The sequence below is a fragment of the Pelmatolapia mariae genome, linkage group LG10_11 (genome assembly GCF_036321145.2).
Source record: "Pelmatolapia mariae isolate MD_Pm_ZW linkage group LG10_11, Pm_UMD_F_2, whole genome shotgun sequence".
NCBI lineage: Eukaryota > Metazoa > Chordata > Actinopteri > Cichliformes > Cichlidae > Pelmatolapia > Pelmatolapia mariae.
The window spans coordinates 20,582,501-20,599,290 of record NC_086236.1 but is presented as its reverse complement, the minus strand read 5'-3'; the positions used below and the strand labels follow the sequence as shown (position 1 = coordinate 20,599,290).

General features: G+C 40.5%; 1 protein-coding gene across 1 annotated transcript; it reads right to left on the bottom strand.

Annotated features, from left to right (window-relative positions):
* Positions 1-495: 495 nt before the first annotated feature.
* Positions 496-9,801, bottom strand: LOC134636041 (glycogen phosphorylase, muscle form). The gene is made up of 17 exons (XM_063485800.1): positions 9,559-9,801; positions 7,355-7,456; positions 7,153-7,231; positions 6,873-6,976; positions 6,528-6,659; positions 6,321-6,432; positions 6,148-6,230; positions 4,866-5,009; positions 4,549-4,641; positions 3,788-3,934; positions 2,886-3,049; positions 2,590-2,704; positions 2,367-2,468; positions 1,261-1,408; positions 1,044-1,102; positions 786-927; positions 496-707 (listed from the first exon to the last, which is right to left on the bottom strand). Exons 1-17 carry the CDS (start codon positions 9,799-9,801, stop codon positions 496-498), a joined length of 2,181 nt encoding a protein of 726 aa, XP_063341870.1.
* Positions 9,802-16,790: the final 6,989 nt, after the last annotated feature.

Sequence of the window (16,790 nt, the reverse complement as noted above, 5' to 3'; positions counted from 1 at the left end):
ATGCATCAGCATGTTGACAATTTCTTTAAACAGGTCAGGCTGCTTTGGGCTAAAGAAGCCTCCAGCAATCTGGTCAATAGCCTGTTTCAGCTCAGGCAGACGGTTGTAGTACTCTTCGGCGTGGTATCTAAGCAGGAAAGAAAAATAAATAACAAACACATTCAGAAACCCAGAAGGACCAGCTTGTCGCCGTAGTAACTGGATCATTCACAATGGAAAAGCAGATAGTGCCTATACAAAATATGAGCCCAAGGCCACACCTTTTTAGTGTGGAAAATCTCAGTTTGTGTGGACATAACATTTGAGTCTCTGTTTGGATTGTCAGAGCATGTGCACACTCGTTTTAATATCAGAAAATCTTGATAGTTGATCTTTTGTTTGTCTGACAGATATGGAAATGTATTACGTACAGTAGTTATAGAAATTACAAAGACATGGATGAACATTTTAGAGGCAGACACAAATACGAGGCTAGGAGTAATAAATGTTCTCTCCTTACCCTCTCTTGTCAAGGGCCTCGACATCGTCCACCCTCATGCCGAAGATAAAGAAGTTTTCTTCACCGGCCTCCTCTGCCATCTCCACATTGGCCCCGTCCATGGTGCCAATGGTCAGGGCGCCGTTCAGCATGAACTTCATGTTGCCGGTGCCAGAGGCCTCAGTTCCAGCTGTAGAGATCTGCTCTGACAGGTCAGCAGCAGGGATGGCTGGGAAAGAGCAGAAGTAGGGGTGTGAGAAATTTTAGAATAAATATTAATAAACATTTGCAGTGATTTGGTAATTACCTTTTTCTGCCAGTGTGACTCTGTAGTTCTCCAAAAAGATTACTTTCAGACGGTCTCCAACCACAGGATCATTGTTGACCACCTCACCGATAGCCGTGATCAGGCGGATAATCATTTTGGCAGTGTGGTATCCAGGAGCAGCCTGCAAGAGAGCCACAGTTAGAGACACGACATTAAATAGCCTTAACACTTCATATCGAATGGTGCTGAAATGTGACATAAATTTAAAGTTACTAGCTGTTAAATTAAAATACAAACCTTTCCTCCAATCATGATAGTTCTTGGGGTCCACTGCTTGTTGGGATCCTTCTTGATGCCTGGTGGAGATATAAAGAGACAAAACTGAGGCGAGCAGCAAAATCCTTTTTGTAGGCTCTGACACACAGTCTGTAAAGATCTGGAGCAACATGTTATTTGGATTTGAGAAAATGTCAAATCAAATGAAAATGGCAGAGGCTTTTAAATGCATCCTTACGGTTGTAATAAGCGATGATGTGCAGGCAGTTGAGCAGCTGTCTCTTGTATTCATGGATTCTCTTGACTTGAATGTCAAACATGGAGTTGGGGTTTATCTTCACCTTGTAGTGCTCCTCCAGGTGCACAGCGAATTTCATTTTGTTTTCCTACATGATCAAAACATTTATTTACTCCAAAAAAAAGAAAACGAGTCATAGTCAAAGTATGGTAACCCAAGAACATGAGAAAAGAAAAGCACAGTACTGACTGTCAGAAATGCCTCTTTGGCCATATGCGTATATTACTGTCTGCCTTGGGGAGGTTTCAGGGCTAATGATGTATTCATTTTATTTGCTTGTCAGTTGCAGAGACAGAAAAGAGCTACATGACTGTCACGTGTCAGAGATGAGAGGTGGATCTCTGGAATGTCTTCATTAACCGAGTCAGTGCTTGCTTCCCAGAACACCTTCCCCTTTCTGGAACTGTTTGCTGTAAAATATTGTCTTTGTTGTGCAACTAAATGAACCAAAGTCACAGTCCAGTGGTCCAGTATTGTAAGCTCAAACACAAGGCGAGTGTCACGTGTTGAATATCGCATGTGTCAGAAGCCATGGAGCAATGTGCCTAAGGCCTTAAGGTAAGCCCACTGACTCATGCTCAACTGACAGTCAGGGCCCACCTCTATCCTGATGCTATTACTGTTCATGTGCAGCAATGTACTCTGAAAGCCCCAAGGACAACAGCCATCTATGCTTGCGAAGTATTCATAAAATGGCATTTTTCCCAGATTGAAGTGGTAAACCACAATATGTGCTGGCTACAGGTGTAGATGCTGCAGTTATTAACTGTTAATGCGGGCTTTGACACTGATCTTAGAGGAACAAATAGGTCAGCAGGTTGGGTCTCTGGAAAAAAACGATATTTCATCAGATATTTTACAGAACAGTTTGTGTGTGCAGTCTGAAAACAGGCACAGGTTGCTTAATGTGAAATATATGTGCCGCTTCTCTGTAGGATTTTGACATCCAGCCATCTTCAGACACAATTATACATATTCACAAGCATTCTTGTATCTTTTTGAGCATAATGCTGGATAGATATTAGACAAAATAACACATTACTTGCCTGTTTCACTTTGGCAATATCACGAATGAAAGCCTCATCATTCACAAACTTGACGAGGTTCCTCAGCTGGTCAAGGTCACGAATGAAGTCCTCCCCAATTCTCTGATGAGAAAAAGATAAGTGAAAAAATAAATGAGTGAATAAATTGACTGATCATGGTCCTTTGTGAAGTATAACCTAAATTTAAGCATTGTGTCCCTTGTATATTTGAAACACAGCTAACCTCGGCAATGACCTCGGCCAGCCCGGGGTTGCACATAACCAGCCAGCGGCGAGGAGTAATGCCGTTGGTCTTGTTTTGGAACTTATGTGGCTCCATTTCATAGAAGTCCTTGAAGCTGCGGGAGAGCATAGCATATATCAGAACACACAGATGATGTGCAGTCCTTGAAATGACAGAGGATGAGGATTTATGAAACAGATAGCAATACACTTACTACACACACTCGTGCATCTGTGTGCGACGTTAATTATGATTTACCACTACAAAGGATGATTAGTTTTTGTTTAGAGACATACACTGTAGCTTTGAGGATGTCCGAGTGGATCTGAGCCACGCCATTGACGGCATGGGAACCCACAATGCACAGATGGGCCATGTTAATCCTCTTCTGTCCGCCTTCTTCAATGAGGGACATGCGGCGAAGGCGATCCACATCGCCGGGGTACTTAGCAGCAACTCTCTGCAAAATTCAAAGTGTGATGAGAAGCAAAAATAAACTAAGTCAGAGGTTATATTTCTTTATTTCATTTGCTGAATATGATTTTACTTGTCACATTTGTCACTGTAGGGTCAATACAGCTATTCTAAAATTATACCAGACCACCAGTAGGACAGTTTCAGTCAGGATTTAAGTAGATGAAAGTCAGTGTGTTATCTGGTTGAGCAACAGCTCATAAAAACCTGCCCACCACTTTATGTCAGAAACAAGTCTCTCTCTGTTCACAAAGAATGTGGGAGTCTATTCTGACAGATGTTGCAATTAAAAGCCCATCAGGACCATTTTGTCCTTTGACTTTTACATTACAGCATTTTGGTTCTCCTGCCAATCTTTGAAGTCTGTCCTTGCATTTTAATAAGGTTTCCTGTTGTCTCGTTCCACAGTAGCAATCTAAAATCCATGAAGGAACAATATTATTAAAAAAGTAAGAATAAGTATTTTGTTTTTCTGCTTCTTTACCTTTCAGGTTTTTCAGTTTCATGCTGTATTTATGCTAGAAGGTTAATATATGTCTTTCTTAACTTATCTTACCTATGAAGCAGATTAAAATCATTAATTATAACATTAACTATATTTACATTTAGCCACAGGACAACGTCAATATGTCCTTCCTGTGCTATATATAGTAATTAGGAGCCATAGGGGCCTATGCATCCAGCACACCCCAGATTATGACATGCTGCAATGTGCAGAACTAACCTCCAGGTGGCGGCGGTTGATCTCATAGACTATTTCCAGATGACGGGGCAGCAGATGAGCAAACAGTTCGACTGGCCAGCGCTCCAGAGCTTCAGGGAGAACCGTGTGATTGGTGTAGGCACAGGTTCTCACACAGATGTCCCAGGCCTCACCATCAGCAGCAGGACATTAGGTTTAGTGAACAGAAAAAAAACAGTTCTGAGCTGATTTCCACCCTGCATCCCTCCATTATCATCATCAAGGTAATGACAGACATTAAGCGTCAAACACTGCGGTGACAGTAGGCAAGTTTTTAACTCCATCTCCTTGCTGAAAGAACAGGTCGCTTCTCTTTTTAAAAATCCGGGTTTTGTGACCTAATAGATCAACAGTTGCTTCTGAACTCTCTCATCTGTAGTTCACTTTTTGTTTTGTTCGCCCTTCCAACAGCTGAACTCTGTTTCTTTTGCTTGGTAGTGTGTCCACATTTACTCCAGTTATACTAGTGTCAACCATTTCAACTGCCTGGGGAAAACTACTGGTAAAAACAAATGGGCCAGCTTGCGCAGTTGTGCATTCAAACCTTTAGCCTGGTAGCACACAGAAAGTGAGGCCTACTGGGAAATGTTTGCACCAATTTAAAGCCAGATGTGTCATTATTCTATTACTGTTATACTGTGCAACAAACTGACCTCACTGTGATCATTTAAAGCAGTGAATCAACATAAAGCAAACATAACCTTTTAAGACCCTTTTAGGGGTCGTATTAATCTACTACTCACCATTTCCCAGTTCAGCTTCTCTTCATCAACAAGAACCCTCATCAGCTCAGGAATAGCCATGGCTGGGTGAGTGTCATTCAGCTGGATGGCAACCTGAATATGCAAAACATTAAAGAAAGTCAAAACCGAATTCGAATGGGTCACAGAGCGCTTTGTAGATACTATTCTTTTCAACTATTCTCCTAAGGTACAATAAAACCCACCTACAACCTGTTCAAAAAACTGACAGAGGCAATTTAATGAAGACCCAGGGAGAACATCATGAGGAAATCTTTTCATTTTTGACAGAAACTATTTTGTTGAGTTTTTCACTTCACCTTGTCAGGCAGTTTGCTGAAGTCTGTGCGAGCAATCTCCCTGGAGCCAAACTTAGAGACCTTGAAACGGCGGATGATGTCTTGCAGGGTGGCAGACACCACAAAGTATTCCTGCTTCAGACGGAGCTCCTTTCCTTCAAAGAACTGCGGGTAAAGACACATATTTGTCTTTTTCTGTTCTGCAGTCAAAGATGAATTTTCTTTTATTATTCATTAAGCATAGCCTTTTGTATATCAGTGGCTGCTTTTTTTTTCGTGGACCCCTAAAATATTTTAATATCACAATTACATATTAGCCTTGTGAGAAAAGATTTAGTGAAGCTTTAATAGATCTATGTCTAATCTCTTAAGCAGAGACATTATGCTAACACCCATTAAGGATATACTGGCAAAGTGTACTACATGTGTATAAGCGTGGATTTGCATTTGTCCACTGTGCAGCTAATCAGTGTTTAAATCAGATCTCCCTTGAATATGCAAAAGACATAAATTTCACACTTTTCATCCCTCAAAATAAGAAGTAGAGGTAAAAGCCAATGTGTTGGAGGCTATGAATATGTTTTTGAAAGAGTTAAGAGAATACTGTGTATTTGCTGTTTTGATTTGCCAAACAGAGAGGATTTGCAAAGACATTTTAAGGCTGATTAAAGCAACTTGAAGGAATTATATAAAGGGATTAAAACTGGCAAAAATTTAGAATTTAACAAAGTCTTCAGTTTGCAATTTCATATACTGAAGAAACTGGAAACATTGGTTTTCAGTGTTTTGAAACAACCTCCACTTTCATTTTTGACTAAATTTAATAAATGATCACCCTACTATTATAATATCCTGATATTACTAGTGCAAACTTGATTGAACAGCAGTGTAACACTACATCATGAGGTACATCACACTTTCTGTTCTCAAATGCAGAGACGTAAATTACCACACTTGGCGTGAGCTATAACTCACGCTAGATGGTTATCTCCTAAATCCTCCTCCTGGAGCCTTTGAGGAGTCGGCACATGTTGGTCAGATCTTTTGTCAGATTTAAAACAGAGCTTCAGAGGAAGCTGGGGGAATACACATCGGCTCTAGCTGAGCACAAAGGACATTAGGTGTGGTCCAAATTATGGAAGTCCATCTCCCAGCTGAGCTAAGATAAGGTCTAACCAGTCATACACAGATCCCTTTGATATTCACATTCTTCTAGTTCCTCTAATCCAAGTTAATATCTGTATGCTCGGGCTATGAGTGCAGTGCTGGTGGATTAAATGGTAATAGAGCCACATTTTCTTACATTATCATTGGGATACAGCACACGGGAGATGTTCTCCGCCAGGTTTCTGTCCAAAACAGCCTGAATGTAGCCACCGACATTGACTATAAGGAAAAAGCAATTATTTTAGTTGATGCTAATTCTTATTTGACAGATGTATTTTTGAAAATACGTGCTCTCTGCCAGATACATACAGTCTTTCAGGTTAAACTCGCACGGTGCCTTTGCAGACCACAGCCTCATGGTGTTGACAATGTTGTTTCTGTAGCCTGGGACAGGGGTGTCATAAGGCAGAGCCAGCACTACCTGTCAACACCATAACATGAAGAGCGAGGTATTTAAAACTGTAGATCATCAAAGAAATATCTTTCAGTTTTATTTGCTTTGTTTCACACATTCACCTGAGTGTCAACCCATTTGACGCCATCGGGGTGATGCTCGGTCCTGCCATAGAAGTGAACTGGGCGCATGTACTCAGGACGTGCTTTTTCCCAAGGGTTGCCGTAGCGCAGCCAGTCATCGGCCTCCTCGACCTGGGTAAAGCCACACATTTGTATTGAGGCAGAAAACTGCTCATTAGCGGGTGGCTTCTGAGCTGAGCCAGGTATAAAGGGATGCCAGGTCATGATAATGAAAAGGAGACTCCTCCAGCAGATGATTTAAAAACAAAGCTGGTGTTACTTAAAAGGAAAGCAACAGCAGCTGCTTTCTCTCACTGAAAGGAATGTGAAGTTTAATCTTCTAACCTGCCAGCCATTGACAATTTTCTGATTGAAGATACCAAATTCATAGCGGATACCATAACCATAGGCAGCCAGGCCCAGTGAAGCCATGGAGTCCAGGAAACAGGCTGAAAACCAAAGGCAGGACATGATAACAGGTTCAATAATATCACAGCTCTTGTAAAGAAAGAAAGAAAGAAAGAAAGAAAGAAAAATGCATTATTTTGGTCATCCAACAGGGATAAAAAAAACAACAACAATTCTTTTTGAATTTATTTAATACAAAGCATGAAAAGATGCTCACCTGCAAGGCGACCCAGGCCACCATTACCCAAACCTGCATCTTCCTCTATGTCCTCCAGCTCCTCCATTTCCAGACCCAACTGAAGGAGACAGACGCATACAACAGCAAACCAGTGACTCGGGGATGCTCCCTCTCTGTTACAGTATTTGAAAGCAGCAATTTCACAGTTAAAAGAGGATTAAAATAAGCATGTTTGTCTCACCTGGTACATGGCCTCGTCACAGGCGTTCTCCAGTCCGAGGTTCACCATGGTGTTCTGCAGAGTGCGACCCATGTAGAACTCGAGGGAGATGTAATACACACGCTACATTGTGAAAAAGAAAAGGAGAAAAAAAAATTATATTTACCAATCAAACAGGTCAAAACTGTCTTATGAACACTAGCAGAAATACTCAAGTGACATTCTGTGATCAGGGTCGGGGAAAGGTCCCACTAACACCCACCCCATACTGTCAAAGAAATCTGCGAGTCTCATCATTTGGCTTCATGGTTCAGAGTGCGGAGAAATATGCCACCTGAGCCTCTGTTTAGCCTTTGCCATTTAGTTGTGTGCTTTTTTTCTCTCTCTCTGACATGGAAGGGTGGACACAGGCTGTGGAGGTAAAGCAGGGGGAGGGGAGGCAAGAGAAGGGACTGGGCGACAGATTGCTTCAGGTATTACGTAACCCCAACATTTTGGGCTTGGGCAAAAATAACTCCTGTAGAGGTCACTGTAAAGGTCCACTGATAACCTTTCATTGTGGAGTTCAAGTCTGGAGTAATAGGAGAAGTGGTTCAGATGGATGTGTAAAATAATAATGAATACATCTGACAGAGCCGTATCACTAGAGAGCTAACAGGATCTCCTGAATTATATATGACTCTGTTCCAGATCTTATCTTTGTTTCATCTTCTTGTGCTGATTGGCTCTGCTTTTCCATGAATGTGTATTATTAGTGTTTAAATAGTTGCAATAGTAACTCTTCGGGACGTGATCTTTGCACAAAGATGTAGACGTGCTCTTAAGCTAGCATGTCTTCTCTCCTTCTGCAAGACCTTTAAGAGGTTCACCTTTGACCTTTCAATGCAGAGCACCAGAAAAAGCTCTCAGCTGGTTTCTGAGTTAGAGCGCCCGATCAATAAACTTATTGTGAGGAGCAGCATGTGCAGATAATTTGCAAACTGAACTTGTGCATTGTAAGCTATGGTGTACAGGCAAATTTTCTTAACGTTATTAAAGAAAAATAATCTCTTTCATTCAGTAGGGTTATTAATAATCTCGCAAGAAACATTTTTCCCCACTAATAAATTGAATTGGAGCTGAGTTTTGCTCTGCATCTGAACCCTCTATTGTAATTACAGACAGTTTCGTGTGACATTTCCGAGCAATAACGCGGTGTGGCGGCTAATATTGTGGTAATGGCAGCTTCATATTGTTCTTCTAAGGCTCTTTCTGTAGCTGTTGGCTAATAATACTGGGGTTGCTGAGATACGACTTCTATCCAACTGCTTTTAAGTGAACTCAGACACCCTCAGAGGCATTTGGTCATATGACACATGTGCTGTATGGTCAGACAGGAAGGGAACAGAAGGTCTTGGGGTGGTTTCATGTTTCAACACACTATAAGCACTGCAGCATACCAGCAGAGTGCTAAGAACCCCCAGTGAAGTTTAAATGTCATGACTTGGCATTACACCGATATCAAGCTGCTGAAGGTACAGTTGAAGAATACAAAGCTTTGGCTCTCGGTGGAGGAAGAAGTATTTACATCCCTACACCAATACACATTTTGCTATTTGTTGCCATTAAAAAAAAAATGGCAACATTATAATATCAGATATCAAGCTGACAAAGTTTAAAGAAGAAAGCTAATTACATAAAGTGGCGCTCCTTTGACTGATATATTTTTACATTATACACACATGCATAAGACTAATGCATCAGCATAGCAGCAGGTTGAGTGGAACAGGAGCTGTGGTTTTGCCCAGAGTTAGCTCCTTAAAGGATTATGAGATAAATTTGAAAAATTTAGAGAAAGTAAAACTAATGTGAAAGAAAAGAGGAAACAGATTTCTTTTAATTTTTGTTTTTTTCTCTGTGTTTGTGTGTGTGTTATATGCTTACACCTTCTACAGGTATTTACTAGAAATAAACCTGAGTAAATGTCTTCAGGTACTTGACACCACTGTTTACTTTAAAATATGTGAAACAGTGTAGAAGAAACAGGCATTCCATAAAACAGTGTAAGATCCGAAGTAATTGTAATGAAACAAATTTCTCGAAACATCTTTCCCTTATACCACTCTTACTCTATAACCACCCAAAATACAAGTTTGTACTCAAATGGCCAAAAAGATATCAAAAAGATAGATTAATAATTGATTTGTAGGCGATAGGCTGTCACACCTAGATTTATTAGAACTTACTTTAGGGTCTTTCTCATAGTAGTACTGCTGGGTTCTGATCCACCTGCCAATCAAGTGGTCGCGCACTGTGTGGGCAAGCGCAAAGTAGTAATCCCTTCTGGTTGCCACATTTCTGTCCTTGACCAGAGTAAAGTGGAGATGCCTGTTGAAGTTTTGCTTCAGATCTGAAACGTTTTCGACGCCGGCAAGGCCTCTCACTGAAATCTGTTTCCTTCTATCGTGGTCAGACAACGGTTTAGACATGGTGGCGCAAGTGATCGCAGCTCAGGGCTCTGACACTGGGAGAATGTAAACAGTATGACAGCAGGTACACACCACCAGTCCCAGACACACAGCAAGAGAGGCACCCACACCACAGCCCTGGCTTCACAGTTTTAAAGGCGCGATTATAAATATTAAGCGGAGGGTGGAGCAGATTGCTTGTTTAAGGTAAAAGGGTGGAGCGTATGCTGAGGACAGAGGATGTCACATCACAGTTATGTCAGTCGCAGATAACTAAGAGTCCCTTTTGGGATCTGTTATGTGTTACTGGCATCAGAACAAAGAATTGTACAAGTCAACGTCATTTACACTATATAGTGAAGGGAGGTTTTTACTGTGGTTACACTCACAAAATTAAAACTTTCCATGTAAGCTGATCAAATAATTTAAAATAAGCTGTACAGATATTCTACTTGCCATAAACTCAGGATTGTATCTGTTGCTACATTGTATTTTTTCCAGTTTTATTTTTATTTAAAATTGCCTAGCTGCATTAGCCTGGTGTTATGTTCAAGGATCTCAAAGTGCAGCTCACAGGCCACTGGCGACCCTTGGTGTCATCTTAGGCGGCCTTCAAGCATCCTGGGAATCCACAGTTCAGGCCCCACTATCATATAGCAGCACAGAAAGAACAAAACCAAGGCAATATTCTCTTCCACATTAATTCCTCTTTTCTAGCCATCAGAGCAGCAAAATAAACCATCACCCTGTGAACTGACACATTAGAAAAACTAAACTAGTATTAGTATTTAATGTGTGCACCCCTGAATCAAACATTGGGTCTCTAAATAAGCATTCAGTCATCAAAATTTTAAGAACCCCTTACTGATAATATCTGCACCTCCAGCAGCTCACTTAATTTCCCCATATTTTGCAGGACTGTTTGGCTACCAGAGGATATTTTTCAAAAAAAGGTTTGTTGTGGCACTTTGAAAGCAAAGCTCTACAAAGTGTGCTAATAATCACACTGTAGGGTGACACTATTTGTCGGCCACTGCAGTACAGGGCAGTTACAGGGTACTTGCAGTATGTCTCTGACAATCCAAAAAATCTCTACTGCAAAGTTTAAAATTGTCTCGCTACTCTGTCATTTCACTCCTACTGTACATAGCTGCATTATCAGTTATCAGTACAAACCAGTAATCCAGTGCATGTATGTGTAGGTCACATCTGTTCCAAAGCCTGAAGCAATAACAGACACAAAATCAGCTGCAGTGAAGCAACTAAAACCCACTCTATTTTCAGTTATCACTCCAGCTCGCCAAGCTATCATAAAGTCTTGACCTTCTATAAATAGCAACCCTGACCCAGTCCCAAAGGCCATGATATTTGAAAGGCGTATCCTGTTAATGTCAGCAAGAGCCAGTAGACAACACTGCTATATTACTAGTAGCTGGAGTCGAGTTTAAGAGGGAAAAGCAGTGTTTGCAAAGCTGTTCTCAGCGGGATGCGGTGCCGCGTGATTATCATCATCTTGTTAAAAGACGGGTTGTGCTTTTGGACTAAAATTGTTTAAAAGCTGGGTGAAAGAGTGACTCTTATTTCAGTGTCAACTTGTGCCGGATTGCGCTGCACATTGAATGAATGTTGACAGGAAAAGTATTGGAAATAAAATAAAATTATCTTGTCTTTCTTACCATTCCCCACTCTGTCGCCTGATTGGACTAGATGTGGAGAGAAAGAAAGAAAAAAGGTGCTGTTGTTGCTGTCAAGCACAACAGCAGTTAGACAGCAGCTAAATAGAAATCAAGTTGCAGGTGGTAGTTGAGCTGCTTGGCAGTGCTTCATGGTCGTTTGTGCATCAATTGAAGAATTTTTAGAACACACGCACACACAAGCACATACAGTAAATGCTGTCTACATTTGCTGTTTCCTATTTAATCTTCCTATATGACCCCAGAACATCACAGAGCAGATGACAGATTGAAGCTGGCATGCCCCTGATTTATCCACAATGATGTGCAAATTATGTTCTTGCATGTCTACTGGCTTTTCTGTCAAATGGTACATCAAGCATTTCAAGACTAAACTCAATGAATGCATTGACTTTTTGATGAGAGCCCAAATTTTCAACAACAAATACAATTGCTTTGCACAGATTCCGCAAATGAAACGGGGGCCATGTGCCAGCAAAACATGAGCATTTAAAAAAAGAAAAGAAAAATAAACTCTTCTTTCTGCTCTTATTTATGATCTCTCCATCGCATAATAATCGGGCATGTGAACGTTTAATTAGCTTAAATTAAAATTTTTATTCCACTGCAAATATTAACTCTGATTTTAATGAAGGCTCTGATTGGCCAGGAGTAACCTCAGCTATTAAGGTGCCCGTGATGTTTGACAAGCATTAAAGTAAAGCAGCTAATTGACAGCAGAGATGGGCAGTACGTTACTGTAATCTGATTACTTTTTTCGAGTAACGAGTAAAATAAGGGATTGCTATTGCAACAAAGGTCATTAGATTGCTGTTATTTGCCCATAAGCACGCTGCGTTACTAAATCCCTGATTTTTTTTCACGAGAGTGTCTCATGACAATGATGTAAGCGAGTGCGACGTTCGTGGCAACAGCTGTGTGCAGATTAAAACCTCTGTTTACAGCAAAAAAAAACCCTTAACTTCCGAGCAATAGTGATGTGCGGATCGATCCTGAAATATCGATTCCTCCGATACCAGTCATTTATGTTCTAGAATCGATTCTCACATTAAAATATCGATATTTTAATAATTTAGGGTAAAATTGTAGTTTATCATTAACAGGAACACAGTGGAAAGAAACTATATCATTCGGATTGTCTACATTGGAAGGAACTACTTCCTCTTCCGCCTTTCATAGTCATGTGCGAAATACAGCTGTATAAATGTGTCGCAGCCCCTGGCGTGCGCACTCACAACAATGGCTGATAGTAATTGGAGTCATGTGCGGACGTATTTTACATCCACAAACGTGGTTTGCGATACATGTGGCAGGAAAGTGAGGTGTTGTGGCAACAGCACTAACCTTGTCAAACACCTCAGAGTAAATCATATTACAGAATATGACGAGTGTATGTTGAGGCGAACTGAAGAGGAGGAGAGGGACAGGTGCTGCTAGGGCGAAACAGATGTCTCTCACGGAGTCCTTTAGTGCTGCAGGCAGGCAAGGTGTTCAAATAGCGCACAACTTCAGTTTTTTTTTATTTCTATATAATGAATTCTGCATTATTAAGTGATAAGAACAAGTAATCTGATGTACTGTAATCATTATGATGCTATAATTTGAGATATAATAAAAGATTAAAGGTTTTGTACAAAGTATCGGTATCGGGTCAGTAACGTCGATACCACCCTAAATTTTACTTGGTATTGGATCGGAAAGGAAATCAGTGGTATCGCACATCACTACCGAGCAAGCACCGACAGTACGCTGCCATGGGAATGTGAAACTCCCAGATCCTTCCACTGACTGCTACAACACACCTGCACCAGGGCAAACCTCCACCTGCCCCACTCCTGCTATACAGGTGAAAATAGAGCAACAGCACCGCTGATTCTTAGATATTATTTATTTTCTGCTGTGTTTTACGTGCATTTATTTGAAAGAGTGAGTGTAAACACAAACTATTTTATTTTATATGCTGGAATATGCAGAAAATAGGTTTAAATGTTAAACAAATTTCTTCCAGTCAGAGAATGTTGCATATAATTTAATGTTTGCTTCATGCGTAAAGTTAAAAGATTAAAACTAGTTTCAAAAAGAGACTTTTTCATTTGATTACATTTTATATGATGGATTATGCAGGAAAAAATATAATTATTTTATTACATATTCAGGTTGTAAATCATGTTTTTAAAAAGTAACTAAGTAACTAATTACTTTGGAAAATAAGTAATCAGTAGAGTAACGGGATTACTTTTTGGGGGAAGTAATCAGTAATTAGTTACTGATTGCTTTTTTCAAGTAACTTGACCAACACTGATGGACAGTAACTGCTGCTGCTGCTGAGAGCAACACTGACTTCTGCAAATGGGAATCAGCAACGGCAATATTAAAATATGTCTCATTTAGAGTTTACCTATTAATGTGAACTGATTTCTTAAAGCACATTTCTAATGATGTTTTATGAACACCGTCCACGGGTTAAGTCTGTCTTTTTTTGGCTTAGAATAACTCCTGGGGATTTTTGTTTTCTCACCTTATTTTTCAAAAGTCTAAGCTGACAATGAGAGAAAACCTCTCTTTGCACGGTTATAAATATGCCTGAAAGCTTTCACACGAAATGATGTGCCACATTTTCAGTTGCAATCTGTGTCTTGCGCCTTTGTGTTCCTCTGCAACTTTTTACATTCGAGATTTTACACAGATGCCTTTTTTTTTTGTTCTTTTTTTCCCCTTTCACTTTTTTTGCTTATATTCCTGCATTTGTCTGACTTCCTCCCCTTTTAAGCAAAATATTTTTTTTTTTCATTTTCACAAACCTTTAATACGAGATTTATCAGAGTCTCGTATTAAAGGTTTGCATGGGCGAGTTCACCAGAGACTACATTAGTTCAGCGCACAGATATGAGAAAATGAATGATTAATGGGTAGCAGGGGGCATTGCAATGTTCCAGTTAAAATGTTTACTTTTTTCTGGGGTTTGTTTTAATGGTTTTTGCGCTTGTCTGCATTCAACACTCCCGCCACCTTAATCAGCAGTTAAACAGCTGAAGAGTTTAAATTTAAAACCTGATGTTGATGTGGCTGCAGTTCTCCGTTATTCACTCTCTTGCTCCATTCACAGACTGACATCCAGACTGTTAAACTGAGTCTGTTTCCTCTTCTTTTCCTGGTGAGAGTGAGCATCTTTGTTTACATCTCACCGAAAATTAAGGACAACACCTACTGCTTGGCGCACAGTGCTTTTCACACACAAGACTGCAAACCAGCAATCCGTAGAAGGCCTTGGTGTTTTGTTATTATAATGCATTAACTTTAATTAAGTTACGTAGTTTAAAATATGTTCTGCTAAACTGTAAAATCTGAACTTGCTCAATTAATTTTCATACGTCGTTTATCTCCAGTCTTCCTGCAATGATTTCTAATAGTGCCAGACAAGATAAGTACTTGGGCTTGTGTGTGTGCATGTGTGCGTATGTGAAATGCAGTTTTATCTCAGATGGCTGAAAAGACGTTTAATTGCATACACACTGAGCATATCTGTTGTGCGCCGTTAAAATGGAACACCAATCATCTGATTTGCACTGCTGGCAATGAATCACAAGAGAGCGGGTTCATAGGGGACATTGTTAAGTTGCTAAGTGTTTTACTCAGGTGAAATGCTTTTTTTTTTTTTTCTCCCACTCCCCATCCTTGTTTATCCGTGAACTTGTCAACATGAGGCCGGGACGGAAAGGAAGGAATAGTGTCATCTGGTGGTAAATCCGGAAATGTCACAGTGGAGTGAGTAGTGCAGAGGGGACCTGGCAGTACCAGCAACTGCACCTATTATGAGGAGTGAGCAATATCAGCCCATTAAATATATCTTCGACACAACACATGGAAAAGTGCTGACTGATGAATGGAGGACTGGTTCAGTTTCCTCATCGAAAAGGTTTGAAAACATTTCTAAATATGTTCTGTTGGTCTGTTGGATTCAATCAGGAGAAGACATAGGTATCAGGATTTTCAGTGTTTATCCGAACCTGTGATGATAAAAAACGTTTTCATACACTTGTCAATAACATTGACAGAATTATTGGATGTCGGGAGAACGTTTCATGAAGCTATCAAAAGGCATCAAAATTTATTAAGTTGGTTTTAGAAAAATCACACTCATGATTCACACCCAGATGTTTTGTTATTAATCCTTATCTCTTTGAACTTCTTTACCTGGGCTGTGCGAGCATGTACACGCTACCTGACAGACAGCGCCTTCACTCACCTGGTGTACTTGTAAAGGCAGGAACTCCACCTTGCACCCTGGTCACGTATATTTCGGTAAAGCTTCACCCTTTCTCAAACTGAGCGAATGTTTGATCATGTAGAATAATCAGACGTGTTGCTTGCCACCAGGCAAGGCAGACAACTGCTTGGGGGTCCCAGGCCAGTGGGGTGCCCCCAAGGGCTGACAAACTTTAAACTACTGAAGCTGCAATGTGCAAAGTGTGGAATGATATCACGTAAGACCTGATTTCCCTAAAGGGGCTCCTTCTGACTCCACTCGCTCTCTTTGCAAGTGGCGTGCATGATTCTGTTTAAACACACCTAATAACAACAACAAAAGCCACTCAGTGGAAATAAAGAAGAGTTTTCCTTTTGGGAGTGCAAAAAAGAAAGAAGATGGTAAACACGCGGGTACTTATATAGCACTTTTCTACTCAGTTGAGCACTTAAAGGACTTCCTACTACAAGTCTCATTCACCCAGTCACGCACTTTTATTCATGCCTAAGTGCTTTACAACATTTATTCACACACACGCACACATCGGGGATGCAGTATCAGTTTGTTGATCAAAAAGGAGCATAAAGGGCAACTTTTTGCCTGAGGATACTTCAGCTCAAGGAATTCGGGATCGACCCACCAACCTTGAAAATAGCATACAACCCACTCCACCACCTGAGCCACAGCCTAGCCTTAAATTTTGGGAGAGACGATTAAATAATGTAACTTCCACTTGAATTGTCATTATTTATTTTGTTATTCTGTTATTATTTCTTTTGCCCTCAGATGGCTGCCCCTCACTGAGCCTGATTCTGCCGGATCTTTCTTCCTGTTAAAAATGAGTTCTCCTTCCCACTGTCACCAAGTGCTTGCTAAAAGGTCGTTTGATTGTTGTGGTTATCTCTCTATCATTGTAGGGTCTTTACCTTGCAATATAAAGCACCTTGAGGCAACTGCTGTTGTGATTGGCATTATATAAATAAAATGTAATTTAATTGAATTTACTTTGACATTCAATGCTGGTTAACTAGCAGAGCAGCCTAGTGTGTCCCATTGTGACCCACTTGGGT